The following is a 27,496-nucleotide window of genomic DNA, read 5'->3' as shown; positions in this document are numbered from 1 at the left end:
ACAAGATGAGTTAGCAGGCGCGGGAAGGAGGAACACTGAGGAAAAAAGAGGAAGGGCAAGGATGGAGGATCGAAAAGGGTGGCGGTGGGGTGAATACAGATCAAGAAAGATGGGAGGGAGCCAGCAGGAGCGATCAGGGAAGACTTCAGTTGGACAGTAGACCCTCATACAGTTCAATCCAAGCACCACATTGGAGGCTGAAAGATACACCCTAGCACCCAATAGCGTCAGATGATGCAGAGACATATTTCTCTGGGCTTAGCCAAGATGTGATGATCAATGTCTAAAGCCACTAGCTGAAAGAGGCTGGTCAAATAAAAACCAATGGTCCAAGGGGTGGCAAAAGGTCTGTTTGACAGATGCATTATCAGCCCAAACCTTAATAACACAACTACACCAGCTAGGCATGAAGGCGGATAGAGGGCCTATGTACGGCTAGAAGGTCTGGGATTGACGGAATATTTCCGCCTTTCCAGAATACATCTGCCTTTCATCTTTCTTGTTTTACTGCAATCAGAGACTCCCCTGATAAGCCAGGTGAAATAGGTAGAGTACGCCCTCTATAAGTCCTACACTCTGTTTAAGACTGAATGTTGGGTAAAGATTCTTAATACTGTTTTGGGCTCAAAGAAGTCGAATTCTAAGCCACAGAACGTCCCTGGATGGACATTCAGCTAACAACCAACACGGTCATTTGTGGTGTCATCCAGAAGATCTCCATGGAACAATTGAGGTCCTATTACGTACGCCATGCCTCCTGACCAGAATAAACCTCTGTACTCTCATCTCTCTACTATCCCCTATCCTGGATGGTGAGTTGGGTACCCTCTGATATGAATTTCCTTTGGACTGGAATTTAGCTTGGTGCGCTCATTCAAAGAGGCTCGTGAGGCCTACACTGGTGGATTTGTGGACCATCCACAACTACTGTGTGCTCCTGTAGTGGGTTTTGCACTTGTATTGGTGGATAAACATTACTCAATAGACCTACAACTCAACTCAGTCCTTCTAACCCTTAATCATAAGAGTTATAGCCATTCTTGCTGAGATTAAAATTACAAAGTTGTTACCAGCTGACTTATCCCGCTGGCTAAAAATTTCCAAAAGTAAAAAAAAAACCTGTGACAATATGCAAAATAAAAAAATTCATGAAGACTACACCATCCAACAGATGCAAAAGTCACCTTCTTCTCCATCTTCTTCTAATCAAACACCCTTATAGATGATTTAGTTGGCTACCTCTTTGATGGCAACCTGTTGCGTGAAACATCGAACTATCTAATTTACATGCATTTTCTAATATGCTTGCATTAATATCATGATTACTACCCTGAGCAGCCTTTGCAAGACAACACCCTGGAGACTAAATGAGGAAATTCATAAGGACCCAAAGAAAAATACATGCATCAATGGTACATGGGAAAAATGGGTTGTGGAATTGGAGGAGAGTTCCCTATTGAGTGCAGAATATAGCAAATCAAGGGGCATGTCATCAAGGGCTGAAGATATAATTATCGCCGCTTTAGCGTCTGTTTTTGGGCGAAAAGCGGCAATAATTATATCACATTATTTGCAAGGACAGGCTAGCGTGTGCTTCCTTGATTCAGCTTCCATTTTGTTCACGCCTTGCTTTGCATCGCTAATGAGATTCAAAGGAGGCGTGTCTAACAAAACACCATGGGAAAATATCGCTACCACAGCTTCGTGATATCATCAACGAGGGATAAGTCTGTTAAATTCCTGACTAAGGCATAGCTAACACAGGAGGTGGATTACGGTGATACGACCACAGGGTCTTATCACCAAGGATATCTCCGTTTTGGGTTCAACATCGCTGTTTTTCCAGTGATGTTGGCCCATTTCCCTGGAATATTATCGCTCTGGAGTAACGCGTTGTTAATAATGCGTTACCAGGGTGATAAATTCCTGCGTTACACAGCAATATATAAATAAGCGCTAAGCGTGCTTTGCTTTTATTTATCGCCGTCCTAGTAAATATGCCCCCTAGATGGGAATCCTTCTTCAAATCAGCCTTCATGAACAAAATCTCTTTGTTGCTTTTCTCAAGCAAAGCACCATCTTAGAAAAATGTACTACATTGACCGCTAATAAACCACCTTTCAAGGTAGGCTTAGCAAAAATATAAGTATATAGGCCCTATGGAGGGGAGGGGAGGGCAGCTCCATGACCCTTCGTTGTTCGAATGCTTACAAAATCCACCTTTTACAGTCTCAGGTCAATCTAGAAATGAATAACATCTTCGATACAAGGTGATCTTGCCTAAAGGTTTATGCTATTAGAACAAACCTAGACTTGAAGAGGATCACCCAACTACTCTTGGACCTACTGTTGGCGCACTGGCTTCCAAAACAGTAATGTGTTATTGAAAGAATACGAACAGAGTACCAGTTCATGGTGGGCAAGACATATTTATCATGTCTGCATTCATGACAACCGCCTGTCCAGCAATAAACTTCATAAAAATTGAAAGTTTGTTTACTTCACACCATTCACACGGCTGTAGTTGCATGGGTGAACCACTGTACAGGTGATCCGACAGGGGTTCTTCCTTCGCCATCTTCCACCCATATCTGACAGCATACATATATTCCTGAAAATTGAACTCCTTTTTTCGCTAACCCCATCTCCCCTGGGTAATAAGTCACACTTAGGTCTAGAACTAGACGTAGCTTTAGATAATGTATTTATTTATTTTGACGGTTTTATATCGTGCGAACAAGACCCTTGAGGGTATCAAAGCGCTTTACAAGGTAAATATCGCAGATATATAGGCATATGGTAAATAACATGTAGTTCCATAAAAATCATGGATAACAGAATCAACATATCAAAGATACATAGGCATATGGTAAATGAGATGTAGTTCCATACAAATAGTATAATCACAGTAACGAAGATACATAGAGAAGTAGTAAATAGCACCTTCCCTATTGTCGGCACAGGCTGGAGTTGGAATAGTAAATTATACTATTCCAACATCCAGCATCCCCTCCTCCGCAAGTCATTGTTCCGACTTGTGGAGTAATGGTATGCGGAATCACAACGTGGTCATTGTAACAACCGTGTTGTGATTCCCTGCAGGGAAAAAGTCTGCGGGATAACAACATACATTCCCCGTCTGAGCACTTGCGGAGCCAGAGTAAGACTACCAACTCTTTACTTAGCTAAATTGGAGAACAGTCATGTTTTTGGCTGGTTTCTAACTGGGAGTAAGTTGGATATCGATATTAGTGACTGGCATATGGACTATGCATTGAACCTTACATGTAATACTGTTGTTCATGGGCCACCAGTGCAAGTCCCTAATTCCTATGAAAATTGTTGCAAATTTTGGGAATAATGTCCACCTGACCCTGGGATTTTTCTGTTTGCAGGGCTCCGCGGCCTGATGCTTTCGGTCATGTTGGCCTCTCTTATGAGCTCACTCACCTCCATCTTCAACAGTGCCAGCACCCTCTTCACTATGGACATTTACACCAAGGTGCGACCCAAGGCCAGCGAAAAGGAGCTCATGTTGGCAGGAAGGTAAGTTCAACCTTGTGACCGGGTCGGCATCATACACAAAGGCAGGGTAGTCCTTCGAGCACCGTCAATGGCACAATGCATGGGTTATCATTGGGCTCTAGAAGGGAAATGCTGGAATAGATGTGGCACCATGATTGGCACAGTCAGGGAAATAGAGAATACCAAACACTGAGCTTATGTAGTGTTTGGCACAGAGTCATGCCATTAGGGGTAAAAGGGGGCGGGCCAATGTGTGAGGGTACACTTGGTGCACAGAGCAAGGGCTGTAAGTAGGTGTCAGTGTGTGAAGCTGTAACTACACAAGAAGTAAGCCAGGGTTACGATTGGAGTCCAATTTGTGATGCTGTATACAGATGAAGACTGAGTCCGCGTTACAAGGGGAGGTGAGTGTGGGAGGCAGACTGTAGAGGAGAGCCAAGTTAGGGTTTACCTAGATACCAATGTGAGAAGCTATCTACAGATGAAGACTGAGTCAGGGTTACAAGGGGAGGTGAGTGTGGGAGGCAGACTGTAGAGGAGAGCCAAGTTAGGGTTTACCTAGATGCCAATGTGTGAAGCTATCTACAGATGGAAACTGAGACAGGGTTACAGGTGGACTCCAGAGTGTGAGACTGTCAATAAACGAGAATTGAGTTAGTGTTATAAGTGAAGTCCGACGTTTGGTGCTGACAATACGACAGAACCGAGTAAGGGTAACAAGTGGAGTCCAACTTGTGACGCTGTCACTAGACAAGAACTGCATTTGGGGTAGAAATGGAGTCCAGTGTTAGAGGATGTCACTAGACAAGAACTGCATTAGGGGTAGAAATGTAGTCCCATGTGAGAGAATGTCACTAGAGAAAAACTGCATTAGGGGTAGAAATGGAGTCCAGTGTGAGAGGATGAGACTAGACAAGACCGCAGTGGAAAGGCATTGGACCGCCAGCATCTTAATATGGTTGGCGGTGTCTCGCAGACACCGCCACCATATGTGAGCACTTTTTTCGCCGGTCGCGAAGGCGTCCGCCGCGGACCCCCTAGCCATCCTAATGTGGCAGGGGGTCATTTCAGGGAGATTGGCGGACAGATTGCCCCAGCCAGCCCTGCGGAGGCAATCCGTCCGCCATCATAATCGACCCCCAGGTTAGGGTTAGTCATGTAATGTAAATGGCTTTCTATTGATGAGAACCGAGTCAGTGTTACATCCGGATCTGATGTAAAGGGCTGTCTGTGGATGAGAACTGAGTCAGTGTTACATCTGGAACAGATGTAAAGGGCTATCTATTGGTGAGAACTGAGTTAGGGTTACAAGTGCAGTTTATTGGCTTATTCATAAACTGCATTTTGAAGTATGTAAAGTAGTACTACTGTAGTACTGCCCACGTCCTAGAGAATGCTATTGAGATACTTAGATGTGGAGACCTCCGCCACAGCGTCTCCTAACTTTTCTCTGCAGAAATCATGGTGCAGATCTCTGCCGTCTGCACACAGAGGTGTACATTTTTGGGGAGTGTCTGGCAGTGCTGCTTACTTACTACTAAATGGGGGGGTTTGGGGAGGTTGAAGGAGGGTTTAGGGAGGGACGTGGTACTACAAGTTCCAACCCATGAAAGAGTTAGACCGTTGCAATTCACATACTACACTTTTAAAATGATACAGCCCTTAAGGTCACAAAACAGTATTAAATGTATACTTCCATAGAAACAATGGAGGCAGAGACTTAATATAACACATTTTACGATGCAGGGAGCGCTACAAAATTTGTTTTAATTATTAAATTGTTTACATACCTCCAATTATCCATATTCCGGTGTTTAGCACACCCCAACCTGCACCTCCCCCGTCCCGCCTTTCTGCCCCACGGAACTCCCTCCACGGGCCGCGGTTGCTCGAAAGTCATCAATGGAACCGGGTCACATAGCTGCCAACTGTCACATTTTTGCCAGGACTGTACCAGCAAGTTGGATACTATCCCGAGTAGTTCAATATCCGGGACAGTCCCGGCAATTGCATTTCAGAGAGAATTGCTATGGGAATTTCAAACTTTAGGCCAAAGTAGCCCAGTTAGAAAAATTCTCCAATGCAGCTGAATGGGAAAGTTTTCCAACTCAACTGCTTTGGCCTTAAGTGTGAAATTCCCGTCTCCGTTTCCTGCAATTCTCACTTTTTTTTTTTTTTTTAAACCTTTATTGTGCAAATGGAGGCATACATATACGGGCCTACAACCAATCAGGCCGGCCACAACACATTATGAACGCACGTGAGTCAACATTGAAGTTCCCCGGCAATCGCCCAGTGTTGTACAGGCAAGCAATCAAACATTAAAGGGCTGAATATAACCGCTAAGAGCAGGATTGAAGAAGGTTAATTTTATAGTATAATAGGAAGTATAGCAGGATCAGTTGCAACTTTTGACATCTGAATTCCCATGGCGGGCTACTTTTAAAGCATCAATACAGAGGGGCATTGATAAATGGGAATAGCAGCAGCGATTGACAGGAATCAACTTATAGACGCTCCGCTTCAGAACAGTTCCCACCGCGGCCCACCACACACCCGTCACCACCTGAATGCGTGCTGGTACAAATCAGAGGAATCAGAACAGCAACGTAAAGATAGTCATCCACTATACTAACCCAAATAAAGAGAAAAAGAATGGAGGGGTAGAAAAAAGAATATTAGAAAGAGGGAAAGAAAGAACGCAGCGCCACTGCACGCGCCCCACGGCGAATATAGCGCGCAGGACTGAAAGACCCGCTATCGGGGTCAAGGCATGTAAGACATGATATATGTGCAATCAATATCGTGGAAGCGGGGAAGTCATCCCCTTCACTACCAGCTAACACTCCATGGAAGACACGCGCAGACACAGCGTCCCGATAAAGGGATACAAAAGAGCCATAGAACTAAAAGAAAAACGAACAATATAGAGACCCCATCCCTCCCACCCCACCCTGCACCCCTGCAGAAGGCTACGGCCTACCCCCCCAGCAGCATGCCTGTCGCCCTAATTGGAACCCGAAATATAGAAAAATCAGAAAGTGAGAAAAGAAACACAACAGACAAAAGAAAAAGGGGGGGGGGTAAGGGATCCAGTGGGAGAGGAGATCTGCAATCGAACATTCGGCTCCTACCCCCCGCCTTAACACAACTGAGACCCTCATCAAAGCGAGAGCGACACAACCTCAAGTATCAGGAACAGGAAAAGGAATCGGCCATATTGCCACAGCTGCGGGCAGTCCTCATCTCCATCCATTAACCAGTAGTCCGCCGAGGCAAGTCTGTCTCACCCCTGTCCTCTCCTGATCATAGCTTTCATGCGCAATAAAGTAGTAGGCAGCAAACAGTTCGGCATGGAGTGTACACAGGATCGAAACAAGTCAGGCCAAGGGTGTAAACCAGAGGACCCCAGTCTCAAACAGCAAAGCAAGCAATGGCTGCGACAGACCAGACTTTCAAATAGCAACATCAGGAGCAGCAAACAGTCTGGGTGCGGTCCCGCCGCCCAAAAAAGCGAGGTCTCCCCCGCAGGGCAGCAGCGGGACCTCACCAAAGCAGTTCGAATCGAACATCCGCCGAGCTACCCAGCCAGACTGGCATGGACGGGGCCCGACGTGGGGCCCCTGCCCATGCCCGCCACAATCAAAACTTCCTGGAGATTCGGGGCCGCAGACATACAGTCTTGTAAATGCACGGTGGCAGCACTCTTCGCAGCAGCCGAGGGGGGCAAAGCAGCACACACCACGAGTCGAGCCGCGTTCATGGGGGACGGTCCAACAGGCATGGCGGCAGAACCGCTATCTTGCACAACAGCGTCGAAGGCCATGGCCGCACGTAAAGAACATAGGGCGGCAAGGACATCACCAATCGTGGGCTCACGCCCACAAGTCTCAGCCATCGTGTATTTCAGCAATCCAGGTTCGCCGCCCCGAGCAGATCCGGGACTCAGGGCCCTGGCCGTCATCTTGCAAGTGTAGCCGTGACTCTTCGCACCTTAACTTCTGGAGTGGGCTCTCAAGCAAGGCCCACCGCTGGAGTCCCCTCGAGCCCCAGTAATGGCAATCTTGGTGCAGAAAGAAGGGCCACCAAAAAACGGGGGCCGCCGGCGCCACCGTCCCACGGACGCCACCCGCCGAATCCGGGCGAAGGGCTTCAAGATGGCCGGACAAGGCAACAGAGGGGGGACAAGCCTCCTGCACGGTCTACCCCCATCCGAGGCGGGCCGCGCCCTGCCACAGGGTCCCCAGGCCGCCAGAGTGGGCCCGGTCAGTCGCCACCGGCACAACCGCACAACGGCCTCTTCAGCCGACCCCTCTCCTCCACCGGGGACCGGCGCCGACACCCCACTCCGGCCAACCGTCACAGGCGAGTCCCCGGCCTGCACGCCGCGGAGGCTCCGGAACAAGCAAGGGCACAACTCCAGATCCGCGGCACACAGGAGCCCCCGGGACAGATGGTAAGTGCGAGCAGTGTTTCACCTTCCCATATCTTGCCGAGTGTGTCTCCTCGGGGCAGGATGAAGTGCAGGATATGCGTTTCAGGCAGGAAGGTTGACGGAGCCGAGCTACAGAGCGGCCATCACGGTCGCGAGCTTGGCTCCTCCCCCCAATTCTCACTTTATTGAGTAGACTTTATAATCTGCACAATGATAAGTAGGTGGAGTTTAGCTATGCTAATCATGTGGTTTGGGCGGAGTGGGCGGAGCTTTGCGGCAGTGGGTGTGGTACATTTTCAAGTACATGTGCTCCAAAGTGTCCCTGGATTTTGTTTTCACATTTTGCCAACCATGAGGTCAGGAACAGACCCCGGGCCAGATCCATAATACTGTTTGCACATGAACGTTTGGCACGTACTTGCACAAATTCTTATTTACGAGCGTAAACCCAGTTTTAGAATTTTCAAAAGCTGGTTTAGCACCCATTAAGGGACTAACAACAAGATTTCCTCAGAGTCAGGGAGAGGGTGGGGAGTGTGCGTTCCAGGATTGGAATGGCTCACAGCGTGTGCACGCTCACAGCCTTAGATGTTTGTGGCTGTCACTCTCTGATGGCTTCATACCCTGTGTGACATCGGAGAATTTCTCCTGACAATCGTAAATACCTTCCTAGGAACATCGGTGGGGTGTAGCGTGTAGCGTGTAGCGTGACGTGGTTTCTCTGGAGAGAAAAAAATATTGAAACTAATGGCCGCTCCATTGTTCATTGTTGCAATTGCTAATTCACAAATGTTTTCTTGTGGTACAACTGGAAACCTGTCACTGTCGCGCAGGAAGTAAAACCAAAGCACAGTATCAAGCGACAGACTGTTGATACAGATGCAGGTTTTTAAAGCATATCAAACAGTGACCTCTAGTGGGGATTTAGCGAACTGCAGAACTGCAGTGACATTGGATATGGGTTTCAAAAGGTACAATGCACGAAAAGAGTTTTATAGAATGACTGTTCTATGTTTCATGGTTGGATGAAAATCGTGTATCAGAGCACACTAGACAAAGAGTATACCTCTTCTTAGGGTGACCAACTGGCATAGGTGAAAATGAAGGACACTGAGCGTAAAAAATCATGACAAAGGGTCAAAATTCAGGACAAAAATTCAGGACAGAAAGTCCAAATTCAGGACAAAAGTTTGGGACAAAAAGTACATTTTACAAACACATCAGAGGAGGTGGCACAATAATACATAAGTAAATAGACAACCACCATAAGTAGTCGTCAAAATATGTTTATATTAGGTTGAGACAATAGTGCACTTTACTTTCTGCCACCGCTTTTAGCTACTTTGGCACCCTTTAGCACCCCCCCCCCCCAACACAGCTGCATCACAGTGGTTATTTTGCTTTGTTTATTTGTTATTCTGTCTTATGCTGTTATGCTGACCTAAGAGCCACAGAACAAAGTCAGAACGGGCCAAGACACACTTTTATCTGACACCCTCCCCCCCCCCCCCCCTTTAAGCAGATATAGCGGGTGCTTAAGTACGCCTTTGGCCCATTATCATTCTTTATGTGATAATCATCCAGAGTCAGAATGACAATGGGCCTGTCCACAGACTGAGTGAGGTCGGGGAGGGGCTGCTGCAGCCGCATGTCTTCAAAGAGAAGTGCGAGCTGGCTCCGATCCTCGCAGGGGAACAGCACAGCTTGCTGCCACCCCCAAAATTAAAGACAAAAGGCATCCATGAAGGAAATCCTCACGGACAAAGGACAAGAGGCCAAAATAACGGACAGTCCATGAAATTTACGGATGGTTGGTCACTCTACCTCTTCTCCATATTGCTCCCACCACAGACTAACACCACCTGCCTTCCTCTTCGTAGCTTGCCCTCTTACCAGTGCTGGAACATGCTCCTCGATTCCCACTGCTTTTATGGACAAAAGGAGCTAAGTAAATGGCAGCTTCTAACACTCAGGGGCCCATTAGGATGGCAGGTAGATTGCTGCCGCCAGGCTGGCGTTAGCCACCGCCAGCCTGGCGGGGGCAATCCGCCCGCCATCCTCACCTGGCGGGGGGGACCGCAGCGGACGGAAAGACTGTCCGCCGCTTAAGGCGACCGGGGCGGAAAAGATCCAATATGGTGGCAGTGTCTAATAGACACCGCCAGCCATATTAATATGGGCTTTTTTAGATGCCTTTCCGTGGCGGCGATGCTGACATGGAAAGGCATGCAATCTTCACTTTAGGGGCCCCCTGTGGGCCCCCAGAGTGAAGGAGAGGTGGGGGTGCACACGGGGGTACCTGTGGTACCCCACTGCATTTGCACAAACAAAGCGGCAGGCACCGTGCGGTGCCTGCCGCTTTGTTTATGCAAATGCATACGTGCATTTTTAGCATTGTGGCGGGCGGTGCTGAGAGCATCACCCGCCACAATGCTAAAAATGCAGGATGCGCCCGCCACAGTGGCGGGCGCATCATAACACCCCCCACAGGACCCACACCCTTATGGCGGGCGGTCCCATTAACCGATAGGATGGCGGGTGGACTAAGTCCGCCCGTCATCCTAATGACCCCCTTATTCTGTAAAACGCTTGGCTGCCCAGCTGGGCCAAGTCTTTGCTATTAGAAATAGCTGCAATAAAATACATGAAATAAAAAGTAAGGATACTCAAGAATTAAATATAATGCACATGCTTGCACTTTCCTAGTTTATATGTTCAAGTAAAATGGTCCTAGCTGGGTGTATCCAGGAAGCACTTTCTGGCTTTGTGTAGCTGATTCCCATGCGTTATGTATCTCTTTCCACCTCTTCTAATATCCCTTTGAAGAAAGATTAGATATTTCTTATCTGTTAAGCAGTAGTGATTTGTATTTAACTAACTGGATCTTGTTGCCTGTCAACCAGGAGATAAGAATGTTGCTGGGGTATTACACGTTTAAATTGTAATCATGACCAATTTTCACCTTGTGAAATAGACCGCAGGCTAGATTTACCAAACTTTGATGCAACAAAATGAAGCAAGGGATGTTGCTGTGCTGTGATGCATCAAGGAGAGACCAAAGATGCATCATATACACTAAGATATGGCAGAGTTCTGCTCTCTCGTAGTGCTGGCCTACTTCTGGATGCCTAGCATCAATGCAGGTACCCTTGAGCCACGTCTGAGTTGCAGTAGTGGCTGCTATGGGGAAGTATTGGTGGTGTGGGGTGGGGGGTGTTTAAAAAAATAAAAGGAAAAAAAGAAAATACCCTACCTGCTGGCCACTGCCTCTCCTCCGCCCTCTTTGGTTGATGCAAGAAGCACACAGGCTCCCATACTCCCCTAAGCCACTCATGAGGCTGATGTCGTTATCAGAGTTGTGATTGGTCTGAGCGGCCTGGTACGGTGCTCAAAGAGTTAGTGGGAGCCGGTGCATGTTCTCCATCCAGCTGTGAAACACAGCCGGGTGGAGAACATGATAAGTGCGCATATCTGTTTGGCCACCCCAAGATGGCGGGCCAAACCATCACGCACACTTACAAAGTGCCAACCACTCCTCCCCTGCTGTGTGGGCAGCCTAGCCCCACCCTGCACCACACCTATAAAAAACACAACAGAGCCAGTACTAAAAAATAAAATGATAACATGGTGTTATTATTATTTTATTTCTCCTGTTGGGCGATGCTCCTCTACCTTAGCGGAGGGGCTGCTGCTGCTGAGTTTTGGTCAATATAGTTTTTGCGCAGGAAGGTATACCTTCCTGCCCAAAAACTATTCTAAGATGCTTATTCCTCTTTATAAGTGTGCTGCAGAATACAGCAGTCATGCAAAGAGGGAGTAAAGAGGAGAAATACATATATTTTTTCTTATTACGCTAGCCTTGGGTAGATGCACCATTTTGGCGCAAACTCATGGCTACTGACTTTAGTAAATTTGGATGGATTCACGGGAACACCCGTGCTTTACCCCAGTAACGCCTCCCTGACACAAGGCAGTGCTATGCGCTGCTTTTGGAATAAAACCCAATGCAAACCCTCTCAATTCTTGATTTGCATGGCTTGATAAATCCCAAAATAGATTTAGTATTAGAAATGTGCCAGAAAATAGGAGCAACCCTGACACAAAATCTTACCACATCTGGGCCTGCGTGCATAAATATGATGCAAGAATGCATTTCCATATTTAATTGGGTAATTTCTTTCTCCATTGAGAAAATATTTTTCTCCAGGAGAAATCCTTTCCTTGCATTAAGTATGAGTGTTCCTTCACCATTCCTACCTTGGAAATGCCTTTATCAAGAGTAACTTTACGCTTGCTTTCGCAGTGCGAAAATACAGCAGGAAGGCAAGTGGCTAAGCACAAACTTAGGAGTTTGTGGCACTTCGCCTACTTTTTCATGTAGGCCACCCAGAAAGTCCCACAAATCCACAGCTGCCCTAAATCTGCAAATGCAAATATTGCACCATGCTGGCAGGATTTCCCATTGCCTAATGCCCTTTATGCTTGTGTCATTGTGCCAGTTCTGAGAATAAGAATTGTGAATTAACGTGCGCACAGTGGACATGTTGTGCGCCCACACTCAACGTACATGTGCAATCCGGTTTGCGTTTGATGCTGCAGATTGAATGCAGGTGAATCTAAAGAGCAAAGTGAAGCTCAATTTCCAGCCAGTAAATTCACGGTGGGGCAGATTTACAATAACTGGCGCATCCCCAGGGATGGGACAGTTATTGTGCGCCACAGCTCCGCCACCCATGGTGTGCCGCATTTACAATGTGGCGCACCATGGGGCAAAAACGGCACAGATGCGTGACGCATCTGTGCCGTGAAGGCAGCGCATTGCTGGATTTGCGTCGCAAGCGCGATGCAGCTCCAGCAAAGCTCTGGGGGGCCCTATCTGTCCAATGCTGCGTCAAGCCTTACGCCTGCTTCAAGCAGTCGCAGGGTTTTGACGTAGCATTGGCCTAAAAGTGCCTGCGTGAAATCTTGTATATTTCACGCAGGCACTTTTGCCATGTGGCGCTGGGCTTTACAACGTGACGCATCTGCCTAGATGCGTCACGTTGTAAATGGGTCGCAGGGATGCGCCACGTTTACGCCGCCGTTGTTGACCCAACGGCGGCTTAAACGTGGTGCAAGTCCGACATAAATCTGCCCCGATGTCTTTGCTAACGGTAGGCAATGATATGACTGCAGATCGGAGTTGCGTACACGTGGTAACATTTGAACTCTATGGAGTAGGTGGAGTATTCCCAGTTTCACAGACTACGCTGCAGTGCCAGGCCTGGACATAACCCCCACCCCTTGCCCCTTGCGACTAAAGAGATTGCAAAAAGTATATGGAGTAAAGTGGGACGGACAGCAACATGCAGGACTTAACAAATACCTTGCTCCAGCATGATTGCTGGGCTATTTATAATTTATGAAGGATTGGGTTGTGCTGTTGAATGGATATGCATTTGCCGCAGCTCGGTTTGATGACTGATAGATTCCCTGTTACAGTGAAGACAAGCACTGCTACCAGCCTGGCTGGGTGTCTTTACTCATGGCTGAGAACTGCTCGATTCCTGATTACTCAGTGATACCCTGCACACTGGCTATTATTCTTTTTTAAAAATATATATATTTTTATTTGCTTTTATTTTTCCTTTATCAGACATAAACATAACTGGCATGTCACAAAAAACCACCTTTCCACTGGCCATTATTCTTGGTCAGTTTTTCATCTGTTACTTTTCTTGCAGGGTTTTCATCTTGTTCCTGATTGGCGTCAGCATCGCCTGGGTCCCCATTCTGCAGTCGGCTCAGAGTGGGCAGCTCTTTGATTACATCCAGTCCATCACCAGCTACTTGGGTCCCCCCATCGCGTCTGTCTTCCTGCTCGCCATCTTTGTCAAGCGAGTGAATGAACAGGTATGTGATGACCATGAGTGAAAGATCCCGGTGGCACTTAAAAATAATAATCAAGGTGCAGAGCTAACTCTGTGACAAACTGGGACACTGTCTTTCCAAAATGTCCCAAAACCGCAAGAGATGTTAGTAAAGTTGTGGGGCTCATTTCATCTTCTTGGTACAAGATGTTCGACCAAAGGAAAGGAGGGGCGGGGGAGGGTCTACTTTGTTTCTGAATTTGTTAATCTAGGGCAATTTTCTTGCTTTATGGACTGGACTGTATTTATATTCTTGGGTCTTTCAGGAATGTAATTTTGAATGGACCTGCTGGTGGGTCATCAGCCGAATTCTGGTGGGTCACAAAAGAGGAATACCAGAACATTTACATGTTGTATTAATCTTGTCACATTTGCTGTGCTTCAAAGATAGTGGTCAAATGTCTGGCAAATTGCTGCTTATTCTTTTAACATGGGGATTGGTGTTTATTTTTCTTTCTCTGACTACAACATGAGAGGAGTTTTGAAAGTGACAATCATGCTGGGGTACATAGAGTGTGAACAGAAAGGCTGTAGGGTGTCATTTATTTTGAAACGCACAACACAATTGAAACACCTATCAATGAAATGAAACACCTATCAATGAAATGAACACATATTTCAAAGCATATCAGCAGTTAGGAAAGAAAAAGTGACACACTTTTGTTTGTAAATCAGAAGTGTTACGGAAACAAAGGTTATAACTGGAACAAAAAAAAATGAAGACACTTTTACCTGGTGATGCACAAATGATAAATATTTACTGAAACACTGCTTCCACACATTATCATGTGTGTGCTTGTATGTTTGCAAATTTAGTGGCCATTGCAATGGAAAATGTGCAGTCTGTAAATATCATTGCACTGCAGCACGATGATTTAGTAATATAGTTGTAACAGTGTTGTCCAAATGCACCGCCAAACATATACCACACTCTTACTACTCTCCTCCTAGACTTTGTGTTAACCTAGTATATTTTCACTATTGCTATGACTTCAGTGATGTAACATTGATGTCTGCATCCCCAATCTGAAAATGGTTTCAGCACCACTGGTGCAAAGGTGCTGACCTATGTCCCTAAACCCAGTTTAAAAAAAACAACTTCCAAGTATTCCCAAACATCATGACTCTGAGTGAACGTTCCAGTATTTTATTGCTGCTGTCTTTTTACATCACAAATCCATTTCAATAGAGAATGTACACACTATATGTAATCATACACAATCATCCCACTTTTGAATGACTGTTACACATAAAGTGAGAAATATGAATGCGTCCAGTGCCTGTGGTCACCCACCCGAAGGCAACTAACCACAAGCTGCGCACAAACTCTGGCTGTGTGAAGAGGGAGGTTGGCTGCAGGGCCCTGTGGCCAACTCTGCCAAAGGCAGCCAGCCATGACGCAGGCTGCCAACCCCATGCCACGCACAACCTTTGGTGTGTGTAGAATAGGTTGGGCTGTTAGCCATTGGGAACACATCCTCCAGGGCCAAAACATATATGTTAAGGTGAAGGGGTGTGCAGCTTCCCTCCTTAAGCTTTAATAGGCCTGGGGACCCCATTCCCGCAGCTGAATTCCTTTAAAAAAGGGGAGGGGTCCATTTGCCCCCTGAGCCACAATAGGTCCGAGACCCCATCTCTGGGGCTAAATACAGCTAAAAAGAGGAGTGGGCCATGCGGTCCTCCTACCCCAGCCTATTTTGACCCTGGCTATTCCTCCATTAATTATAGGTAGGGGCCCCAGTGCCCACATGGGGTACCCACAAACCACCATGTTAGGGGTTGCAGGGGGGATCCCAGGATCCCTGCGGCACCAGCTGGCTCCCCGCACGGTGCAGGAGCCGGCATTGATCACACCTGGAGGGATCAGCTGCTTTTTGCATGCCGGGGTATATGTGTTTTGTTTCCCTGCCCACAGGAGTGCGACAAAGGAAAACAGAACACAAATCTACTCCCATCCAGTGGGAGCATTTTTAAAGCTTCTGCCTACTGGGAACAGACTTTTATGTTTGCTCCCATCTGGTGGGAGATTTAAAAATGCTCTTGACAGATAGGAGCAAACATATGTTTCCCTGCCTGGGGTAATATGGGCATGGAAACTACTGTGTCCCTGACGTGGGCTCTCTGGAACACAATCATAGAGCCAGACCTGAGGGATGGGGTCCCCAGGGCCCTTTGAGGCTCAAAGAGGGTGGCTGCATAGCTCCCCTCCCCTTTCATGTACATTTCAGCCCCGGGGGATGGGGTGTAATTAGGCTCCGTGAGGAGGCCAGGGCGCCCCTCCCTTGTTTGTTCACCTCAGCCCCAGGGATGGGCCCCCGGCACATCTCAGAGGCTTGGGCGTGGACCACATGCCCCCTAGCCCCCAAAATAATAATATGCGTGGCCCTTCTGGGCATGGCCCACCCTGAGGGGGGTTTGATAAAACAACTGCCGAGCCTGTGCTTTTTTTTCCCCGCCTATTCGCTGATCCTCTGCAAATTTTTGGGAAAAGAAAAACAATTTTTTGGCATCCATACCTTGCTTCATATATAGTTTTTTTGCCTTTTTATCTTAGGACTCAGGACTCAGTCTGAGTCCTAAGATGGTTGCAACCAGTATCTGGTTTATGTGGTGTCAACCAATCAGATCTCAGCAGGAGATCTGTCAGGTCTGCGGGTCCTCCGCTGCTTGATATATATATATAAATGCACCTTTTTTTTATTAACCTTAATTACTCCAAAACTACTAAACAGATTTATACCAAAAGCACCCTTTCTGGACCAAGATCTAACTTTCTGCCAAATTTGGAGTAGATCCGTTCAGCAGATAGTGCAAGGGTGCCTGCGGTGTTGGGTGAGATTGTTTATGTGTAGGATGGGTCACCTTCCAGCACATAAACAATCAATGTCCTTTTGCTGTTTCTGTGTGGGCTCACATAGAAACAGCAATAACGAGGAGAAATTAAACATTTCTCCTTGTTGCGCCTGTTTAAGGCCAGGTTTTCCCTGGTCTTAATTTTGGTGCTGCCCCATATTTACAGTGCCCTTGTAAATAGGGGGCAGCTCCAAAATAAATAGGTGTTGGGGTGGAATGCCCACCGCAACACCCATTGCCGGCTCCTTTCACGCTAAGAATAGGTTGAAATTGAGCCTTATTCACAAGGCCGTGTTAAGCCCCATCAAGTGGCTTAATGCTGTCTTGGGAATAAGCAAATCCCCTATCGCCACCACAACGTCAGAAAAAGTGACATTGTGGTGGCGATAGGGGCTTGTAAATATGCCCCATAATCTGAAAGGTAGGTCTTAAATGCAATGTGCTGGTGAATGTCTGCGGCAGAGAAGATGCACAAAGGGTGCCTCTAGTTTTTCCTGGAGGACATTTAAAGATGTCTGCTACCGCGAGCTCCAGTTATCAATACCTTCTGTCTACAAGGACTCCTTACCCAATAAACAGCGTAAGGGACAGAACTCGAGCAAAGTAACCGAAAATACCAGTGTCTCACCAAACAAGACTGTAATATCGAAGAACTAGAGCCATTACTGATAGTGTTCCATGCGCAGTGAGTTACTGTAGCGTTGTTGCCCGCTAATGAAGGCAATTAAAAGTTGTTATAGGTATGTTATGGGGAGTGGACCTTCAGAAATCAGCAGAGGCCAAGGGAAAAGGGCGATAGTGCTATTAGAATACTCCACCTTCTGGGAGTGTACAATGTTGTAAACTAAAAACGGAGAAATTGAAAAACGAATGTCGGGTTGTTGGAGCAGGTCTGAACCAGCCTCCATTGGCCCTAAGACCAGCCACTGTCTTCAGCGAAGCTCCCAAAATTCTGGTGTTCTACAAACAATCCTTGCTGCTGTGCTGCCCTACTACAAAAGAAAAGGGTAGGAATGCGCTGTATATTAGATACGGCATATTCCTGTCCTTTTTCCCTGCACTGTCGCACAAGGAGCTGCTCTGCACCAACACTGCCACCTTCGCACCATGGTGCAAACGTGCCCACGTTGTGGGGATGATGATTTTTGTGCAGAAAGAGAAACTTTTCTGCACAATAACAATCACATGAGGCTTTTTCCTCATTCTATGTGTGCTAAAGAATGCAGCACACACAGAAAGTGTCAAAATTAGGAGAACGAAAGATATTTCTCCTCGTTGTCCCTCCCATACGCCTCCCCATGGGAGGCATACGTTTTTGGCGCTGTCTAAGACCTACGATTTCTTGTAAATCTGGGGCAGTGTCAAAAAGCCATGGATATTTCTGGGAATGCCCACTGCAACACCCATGAAACGCCCCTTTCACGCAGTTTTCAGCGTGAAAGGGCACATATTTATAAGGCCAAGAAAAGCCTTTACACTGCCTCATAAATATGCCAGTGGTACATTGCGCCACTGGATGGTCGGAAAAGTGACGTTCCGGTGACACAAAAGTGCCGGTAGGGCCTCAGAAATGAGGCCCACAGTTTCTGTTGTCAAGCTGGGACAGAACTTTTGTGTTTACCACAATTTTCTAGCTGTGTATAGGGAGTAAAGTAAGACTCCGCATTAGGATTTTAGAATTAGGAAAACAGGAGGAGGTCACTTTACTAACTTAGGATGTGGCCAGTAACTTGGAATCAAATAATCTCTATGTTTCGAGCCACATCAGTGGAAGAACAAAGATATCCCAGAGAATGAAGCTACCAAGCAGGTTGTTCTGATAAAATTGAGAATTCCAAATCAGAAAAAATACAAAGAAATGGTCACTAATGTCCTGGGCAGGATTGCTGTGAACCTCTGACACAGAACTTGGGAAGTAGGCATGTTATGTTATGTTATGTTATTATAAACTTATAGAGCGCTATATCACCCAGGGGTATGGTGATAATGTCTCAGAAATATGAGTATGAAATGTAACTGTACCTTGGGTTTGTCTCCATAATGTTCTGTATTATAATAAAAATTCATAAAAAGGTTATTTTTAAAGTTGAGAATTCCTCCTTTTTTTCCACAATTCATTTTTAAAGACTAAGAAGAAAGACGATCTTGGTGGACAGGGTTACTCCGTCACAAACATGACGGGCATTCCATCACCGAATTACAATTATATCCATTCTATTATAACTTAATATATAAATTATATATTATCTTTATATATATTCCATTATATCGTATGGAACTTGTAATATCGTAATCAGGCCCGAAAACAGCTTAACATAAAACGTACTGAGTTTTAAGGACACAGGTTTGGAGCAGACGCAATACCACTATGTAAATACTGGCGGTGTAGAAATCAACAACCAGGGAATTACTTATTTTAAGTGTATTTTTTGGCGAGTGGGGTGAGGAAACTTTTAAAAAATAGATAACATAGCTAGGCCTGCACTTAGATAACGTACGTTAAGAGATAATATCCAAATGTGTTAATAATGTTACCAAAAGCAGAAAGGGAAGCAAGACATCTGTATTTAAGTTTTCCCACCCATAAACATGGCATAATTTTAATTTGGTTTCTGTAAATTGTGCGTCATTTATGTGTGGGAGTTACCACCAGCTTTTGCATGTAGTACTGCCTTTCACAAAATCTGCACGATTGGAAGAAATGTACGACAGACCAAGTACTGCACATTTCTTCCTGTTTCCATAGGCCTCTACGTGAAGAAGTAAATTAGGTGTCCAGAGTTTACTACAAATTTTCCTCAAAAGTTATTTTGACATTGTTAGTGTATGTTTTCACTGTTAACACCCTTTTATACATAAGGCATTCCCACTGGTTTACTGAAATCTCTACCCACTTGCTCTCTTCCTGTCATGCTTCCTTCTTCACTGCCTTTTCTTTTGTACTTCTACTCCCTCCTGCTCTCTTTTTCTTTTTACCAACTCCTCTTTTTCACTTTTGTTGATGTCCTGTCATCATATTTTCCTCTTTCTTCACTACACTTCCTTTTTACTAATGTCCTGTCCATTATAGGTTCCTATAATGTCCCTTTGTTATCCTCCTCTTCTCTGTCACTCCATTTTGTTACTGTTTCCTTTTTTTGGTACAACCCATTCCAATTGTCATTTCCCATTGTCTAACCTTGTCCTTCCTCTCTTTCTGTACATGGTCTAGGGGGCTTTCTGGGGCCTGGTCATTGGGCTGCTGATTGGCCTATCGCGCATGATCACAGAGTTCGCTTACGGAACCGGCAGCTGCCAGAATCCCAGTAACTGCCCCAAGATTATCTGTGGGGTGCACTACCTCTACTTCGCCATCATTCTCTTCGTTGCCTCCTCCATTATCGTCCTGGGGGTCTCGTTCATGACACCAGCCATTGACGATAAACATGTACGTAACAACTTGTATCTGTCTCATATACATATTTTCCAAATACCTCTGCTGCTGGACTAAGCCAGTTTACAGCTCACATCAGGAAGAGGCAAAGAGTTGTTCAGGGTAGAGGTGTGTGAATTTTGTCATGAGTGTATTTTTATGTAGTTCCTGATTATTTGCTTTCCTGTGGTTGACTGTGTTTTATGCTTTTCCTTGCCCTTTTCCTGTGCGTACTGGGTCCCCTGAGTAAGTAACACTGCAATAAACCATGCCACAAATAGGATAAAAACTTTCTTTACACTCTTTCTCAGCTTTACTTTTCAAAATATATATATGGCAGCCTGAAGACCGGTATTGTGTACTTGAGTGCAGGGGTTGCATACTTTTCCTCCCAGTTGATTTGATCAAATGTTAACCAAATAACACTTAAATTCAAAATGGTGGCAATCCCTTGAAACCAACTTTTTTATGTGCGTTGTGTTTGAAGAAAATATAAAAACCTCATCCTAGCATATCGCAAAAAGCTATGTCATCAGTCTCCTAGTGACTCGACTCTTCAGTGAAGAACCACTTTATGTCCCCAGCACTTTCTTTCTTAGAGGTTATTGCAAGTGGTTTTCCCATCAAGTTGGTGGTCTTGCGGTTAACTGCGAAGTTGGGTAAAGATTGCGCTTGTCTTCTTTTGCAGCTTCACCGTCTGTGCTGGGTTCTGCGGAACAGCACTGAAGAGCGCATAGACCTGGACGCAGAAGATGACTGGAAAAATGAAGAAGAACCTGATATTGATGACACAGAGGACCAGGGTGAGTGATAAAGCAGGCGCTTCTCATATCTAGATCTCTTTAGAGCTGGGCGGGTGGTTGTTCACTGCCAAGGAAGCCTGTGCATTCTTGACCCCTGTAGATCTGGACTGGTGGTATTCACTGCCAAGGAAGGCTGTGTGCACACCTGAGGAGCAGGGCAAGTGTTAACCCCTTTCACACGGGGGCTAATTCCCCCACTGTGCGAGGGGAGGGGCCGCCCACGGCGCAGCGGTACTCATGACGAGTTCAGCTCGTCATGCTGCTCATGACTCCGCCCACTCCAATAGAAACGCCCGCACAGGCGGGGAATTAGCTGCACGTGGGAGGGCCGCGGCAGTTATGACGAGCTCAGGTCGTCATGAGCACAGCTCCACTGTGCCTCATGACAAGCTGAGCTCATCATAAGCATGGAAGGGGTAAAGCAGGTACTTCTCATACAGTGCATTCTTAACCCCTGTAGAGCTGGACTGGTGGTATTCACTGCCAAGGACACCTGTGTGCACACCTGAGGAGCAGGAGTTCCACTCCATCCCCAGGGACAGAAATAACTGTGAGTGAAATGTGGTGGCTTGGGAGGGCATCAACTGCCATCAAACCAACAGAATTCCTCTGAAAAACTGGTTACCTGCCTAACTAACTCAGGGCATGCACACAGCACACTGATACCCTACCAGAGGTTTGGTTCAGCTATGCTCTACATAGAGCTATAGTTTAAAATGAAAGCAGATCTGAAAGCGGAGGTTGAGCAAAACTTTAGTGATGCCTATAAAGTTTACAAAGGCCTCTCTACAAACGTTACAAACGTTTATAAACTTTCTGAAACTTCCCTTGCAGAAGGGGTTTCATTCAAAAACCTTGTCTGCAAGATAATTCTTCCTCTAGAAATGATTTATTGCTAAGATTTTTTTCTGCCAAACTTACTTTTGGGAGCTTTTTTCTTGCAATCAAAATTTCACAAAGATTGTGACACTTGCAGAGTTTTGAAGGGGACCTGTATGAAGCTTGAAGGGTAAAAACTTTGCATGCATTGACTAAACTCCTGACCACAAAGTTACAAAACAAGAGCTAACAAAGGTCGTTTAATACAAAGTCACCATCTTATGCTGAACCCAGGATCTGGGATCCAATCACTGAGCCTTCAGCTCAACTCTACCATTGTATGTCTGTGCCATTTCCTGCATCCCAAGCTAAACATGTAACTAAGTTCCCAGTGGTCTAAAATCATTCATGCACTTCTAGGAGGAAGATGAACTTTCACAGCCACAGCATTCTAGATCCCTGCAAGTTGAGTAGACACTATGTAAATACTGGCAAGAAAACATGAAAGATTAATCCCCAATGAATTCAGAGTGTTTGCAGCAGCATACAAAGGCCCATCATAATCCAATGTTATTGAACACTTACCAGCTCAATTGACAACACTTAAAGCCAAATGAGAAAGAGATTGGTATGAGAGATGATGGGGACAGGGAGGAAGCATGTATGGACTCTAGAGAAATCGCGATAAGGGCAGGATGTTGGTTGGTTCACCTACAAATTCTTCATCCTATGTACTATACCGATGAACATTTAGTAAAGTTTGGCTGCTGAAAGACAGTTTATGTCGCTAGGGATGCCAACAGAACAGCACCTTCCTACATGTCCCAAATGTAAACTTTCTGGATGGGGAGAGTCACCAGCAGAACCATTGTTATGGAAGCTGAAATGCCAGCCCGGTTGCATTACTTGGGTAGTTGCGCGACTCTACTGCATCGACATACACATGCATCTTTCGAAATCCAGCGATGATGAGTTACTGTCGTAAATGGAGAAGTAACACTACATGTACAGCCATAGTGCAGACATGAACTGGTGTATGTTAGCTGAAAAAGTAATCGATGAGCCTTAGGGCTCCCTCAAAAGATTTGAAAAAGTATTGGGCCCGCGGAGAGCGCTGAGAGGCAGGTGGTATGAATGCGCAGAGAAGCAGGATGGTCCAAGGGAATGATCGCAATAGAGCTACACCAATGGATCTCCCCTAATGTGAGAAAGAAAAGGGACACACAGCATGAGTAATGCATCCATTCTGATATAAAATATTGTAAATATCTACCTGATGCAAGTACTTCTTGTGAACTGCTAATATACGTTTGTCTTTACTATATAAAACGAAGAATATTGCCAAGTCATTACATGAGTCTTAGAGCCATGTCACTGAACCACAGAATCCAGCCCTGAATTGACATTGACTAGAAAAAATGGTTAGGGGTTCTGCCCACCTCACCCTCCCGTACCTGAGCAGGAGACATCCAAGGATGAAAAAGTAGAAACAAATGGTACTGTAGGGATCAATCCACTTTTAATTTTCGAACAAGAAACAATTAATTATCTTGTGATTAACGAATTATACACAGGATGAGTATATATTAATTCATATACACATATATGAGCGGACAGCCAGAGAGGCACAACAAATACCAGTCTATATACAACACATCACATGTACATTATATACAAATATACAAAACATTTACAATATCAAAAAACACTTCTCTGTACCCTCAAGACAAAGAATATATAAAAAAAAAAATATATATATATATATATATATATATATATATATATATATATACACACCAATTTACATATGTACCTCCTCTTAAATTGGGGTGGAGTATACAACAAAATGGTAGTCCCAAAAACAAAGCACCAGGGGGTTAACACATAAACCCAGCCTATATTTGTGTTGGTGCCCCTAGGAAAAAAATCAAATCTTCCTTGAATTTTAACAGGGGACTCAGTTGAAAGCAAGAGGTGTCGACGCAGTCGCGGTTGCGTTTCAGCCAGATGATATAGGCTTCATCAGGACATGGGTACTCTAATCTTCACTGCCCTGGCAAAACCTAGGGCAGGTATGGCGGGCCAACCCACACAACCACCCAAGAGGGTGGAGTAGGAACCACCGTCTCGGCTCTAGTCTCGAGAACTCTTAGATCTTCACTGTGTCCGCCCAGATAGAGATAAAATATATCAGAAGTGGCTCAAGTCTCACGGTCCTCCTTAAGTTTCCACAAGGGTCGGCGACACGTTATTACAGTGTTCGCAGCAGCGTCTCTCCAGTCAATCCACCAGAAAGTTCTGACATTGAGGCATCCTCCCTTTAGCCTTCCCACTGAGCCTTTATACAACCAGCTTTAGACCCACTGATAGGAGCCAGTGGCTAGCGGCACTGGTCTGCCTCCCAAGGCAGTGACCATTCAGCCTTACGTGGAGTTATTAAGTCCAGCATGTCCTCCCAATGTACTGTGACATCAGTACAGCTGGCTTATCACTGAGACATCAACACAATGGTTTAGAACTAACCTTGGCATTGATCACTGGACCAGCCACAAAGGTCTATTATTGAGCCACCATTGAAGCCCAGCTCAACTATGACCGAGACAGTAACACAGCGAGCTGGATATCCAACCATTAGAGCCACCCACAGAGATCCCCACCCTTTAGTTTACCAGTAATCTGCTAAACCAACAAGCCATGATTGCATTCCAACTGCTATTGACACGTCCATCTCTTTCACTTGCCATTGAACTTTTAACTAACCAGTGGCCGACCCACGTAAATGGGCCTAAAACCAGTTCATTTGTTAAGATTGTTTCTCTGTAATCTTCCTGTGATTTTGATGTTCTAAAGCATAATATTTCAACATTTGCTGGCATTGGTGAACTTCTGGGTGTATGTGAGCTCAATTAAAAAGTTTACAGATGACAAATCTTTTATCCTCTTATGGAGCCATTAGAGGTAGCGAGCCTCCCGGGAAGCCATAAGACCAGTGCAACTGACCTGCTACTGCGACGCCAATACTCCCTGCACTGAGGGTTGACCCCGAAAATATTCTTGCTAACTTCCAACTGAGATAAACTACCTTTACCATATCAAGGCACCATTAAACCAGCCATGGAGCCCTACTTGGCTTAGCACAAAGTCATCGGCACTCTTTCTGCAACCCGAATGATGAATAAACTTTTACTAGCCAACCACTGAAGCATCCCCCTTTACCCTACCAGAAAGCATTTGAGCCAGGCTGAGAGCCCTATGAATGAGCCATGAAGTTAGCCCTACTAGCCAGCTACTGCAGCATCAGATAGAGCCCCATGACTGAGCCATGAATCAAGCGTTACTAGCCATCTACTGCAATATTAGATAGAACCCCATGAATGAGCCATTAATCAAGCGTTACTAGTCATCTAGTGCATCATCAGATAGAGCCCTACGAATGAGCCATGAACCCATCCTTACTAGCCATCTACTGCAGCAGCAGATAGACCCCTACAAATGAACCATGAACCCATCCTTACTAGTCATCTAGTGCATCATCAGATAGAGCCCTACGAATGAACTATGAATCCAGGCTTATTAGCCATCTACTGCAGCAGCAGATATAACCCTGCGGATGAGCCACAAATCCAGCCTTAGTAGCCATCATCAGATAGAGTCCTATGAATGAGCCATGAAGCCAGCCTTAAGAATCAACCACTCAAACTTCAGAATGCTCAAAAAAACTCCAGCCTTGTTAGATACCCACTCACACGTCAGCCAGCTAGTCTAATGAACAAGTCTTCAATCCAACCTCACTTGCCAAATTGAAACCACAGTCCGAGAGCACTATGAATGAGCCATTAGTCCAGCCTTACTAGCCAAACACTGAATCGTCAGAGGGCTAAATCCCTCCTCGCATGTAGTCCAGCCATGGAGCCAAACATGGAAGCTCCCCGTAAGTATCTTGCATCTCCATACAGAGTGTGACATTAACAGAGCCGGCTTTAGATGTGGACGGCAATAGAGGATGTGATTTTTGCTGCAGGCCCCTTTGGGGACTTGTGTAGGATGCTGCTTTCCTTTCAATGCTGAAAGCATAGCAATGTTCTCCTCAATGGTTCTCAATCACTGAAGCAGAAAACAGGTTAGGGCACACGTGTGCTCATGCATACTAGAATGGGTCGCTTTTCTTGCTTTGGTGAATATGCATGATAACCATCTGCTGCTTTTTGGTGCCTAACATTCTTGTGTCTTTCTTTATGAACACAGTCGAAGAAAAGCTCAGCTGCTGGAGGAAGTCCTACAACTGGTTCTGTGGCTTTGACGACAAAAAAGCACCCAAGTTGAGCAAAGAAGAACAAGAGGCCATGGAGAAGAAGCTGACGGACACGTCAGAGGTGCCGCTTTGGAGGAATGTGGTCAACATCAACGGCATCATCCTATTGACTGTTGCAGTCTTCTGTCACGCCTACTTTGCATGAGGCAGAACATTCATTCCTTGTTATCCCATTCTTCCTTCAAACTTGAAATCGCCCTGTGCTGTTTACGCAAATCACTCTAAAGACTGACAGGCAGGGAAACTTAATTAACCCTATGGGTGATGTAGGCACTGTTTGTATACATTTTAATATTAATTAATTAATTGTTGAATAATACATTGTGCACACAAACTTCTAATCAATGCCAGAAATGAAAATGCTGAGCTTCCATGTGTGACTTACCTGTGTATTGTACGACTTGCACACTCGCAACCTCCTAGGATGCTCCAAGTCTTCGGTTGCAAGGTAAAGGCTCCACCTGGATGCAAGAACATGCTCGGACAAGGACGACGACCACATCCTTCGTACGATTACACCAAAGTGTTTGGGTTATGACTTGGACCAGCATATCTGTTTGTTGGTACTTAAGCTTTATCCTCAGGGTGATTTGGACGCCTGGACGCCTGAGGGCAACTGTAGCGCTTTACAAATTTTATTTTCATTTCATTTCATTCATTTCATTTGGATTCAAGTCCAGAACCTCCAAAATTGTTGTGTTCCGCTTCGATCGTACATCGAAATTGTTCCCATTCTGGGAATGCTCCGTGGACATGTTGGCTGCCCTTCTCAGACATCCTGGAAATACAGAATCTTACCACACAGGTGCACTCCCTTTCAGCATTTACCTTCTTGTTGACCTTCCGTGAGATCTTGACTTTATTCCACAGATCATGCAACATTGTTCAACGTCTGCTGACATGTTAGTATTCTATGCCATCGTAGACTTTCAACCCAAGGTTCTTGGCAAGGGCGATGAGATATCCTAGTAGAAGTTTTGCAGGAGGTGAAGGAGGATGTCTTTCGCTCTCATTTCACCACTCGCCTCCTAACCAGGGAGTTTGATACTGGGGTTGTGACTTATCTTCTTGGGTAAAGCTGCGGCTCCCTCTTTCCTCCACCTTACCATTCACATTGTTCTAAACAAATGTGCTGATTCTCTCCATGTAGATGGTGCCATGCTTTAGAATTCTCTCAGAATGCCATATGCCTTTGATGAGGGCCCATTTCTCAAAGGCTGTGAGTGATTCGCCAATCAGGTAACACCCCTCACCACCCACAATTCACTCCATGTTTTGCGTTGCTGTCATTGGTGGTATAATTTTTTTCAAAAAGATAGACGACGTCACCTGTGCATGCCTTCCCGCAGTCATCCACACCTGTGAGCTGACTAGTACATAATGGCCAAGGCTCCAGATCCTCAAAGTGGACATGACAAATGTGAGATG

At 45.6% G+C, this 27,496-nt stretch overlaps 1 protein-coding gene across 1 annotated transcript in view; it reads left to right on the top strand.

Moving 5' to 3' along the window:
* SLC5A1 (solute carrier family 5 member 1) overlaps positions 1-26,422 on the top strand; it is a 296,325-nt gene extending 269,903 nt beyond the window's left edge. Inside the window, exons 11-15 of the mRNA XM_086942805.1 lie at positions 3,396-3,546; positions 13,684-13,852; positions 19,934-20,149; positions 20,823-20,937; positions 26,002-26,422. Coding sequence (XP_086798931.1) covers positions 3,396-3,546; positions 13,684-13,852; positions 19,934-20,149; positions 20,823-20,937; positions 26,002-26,213 — 863 coding nt within the window. The 3' untranslated portion in view covers positions 26,214-26,422. The remainder of the gene's footprint in view (positions 1-3,395; positions 3,547-13,683; positions 13,853-19,933; positions 20,150-20,822; positions 20,938-26,001) is intronic.
* Positions 26,423-27,496: the final 1,074 nt, after the last annotated feature.

This window comes from Lissotriton vulgaris, chromosome 11 (genome assembly GCF_964263255.1).
Source record: "Lissotriton vulgaris chromosome 11, aLisVul1.2, whole genome shotgun sequence".
Lineage (NCBI taxonomy): Eukaryota > Metazoa > Chordata > Amphibia > Caudata > Salamandridae > Lissotriton > Lissotriton vulgaris.
Note: the sequence above shows the minus strand (reverse complement) of the source record. Positions and strands in the feature narration are given on the sequence as shown.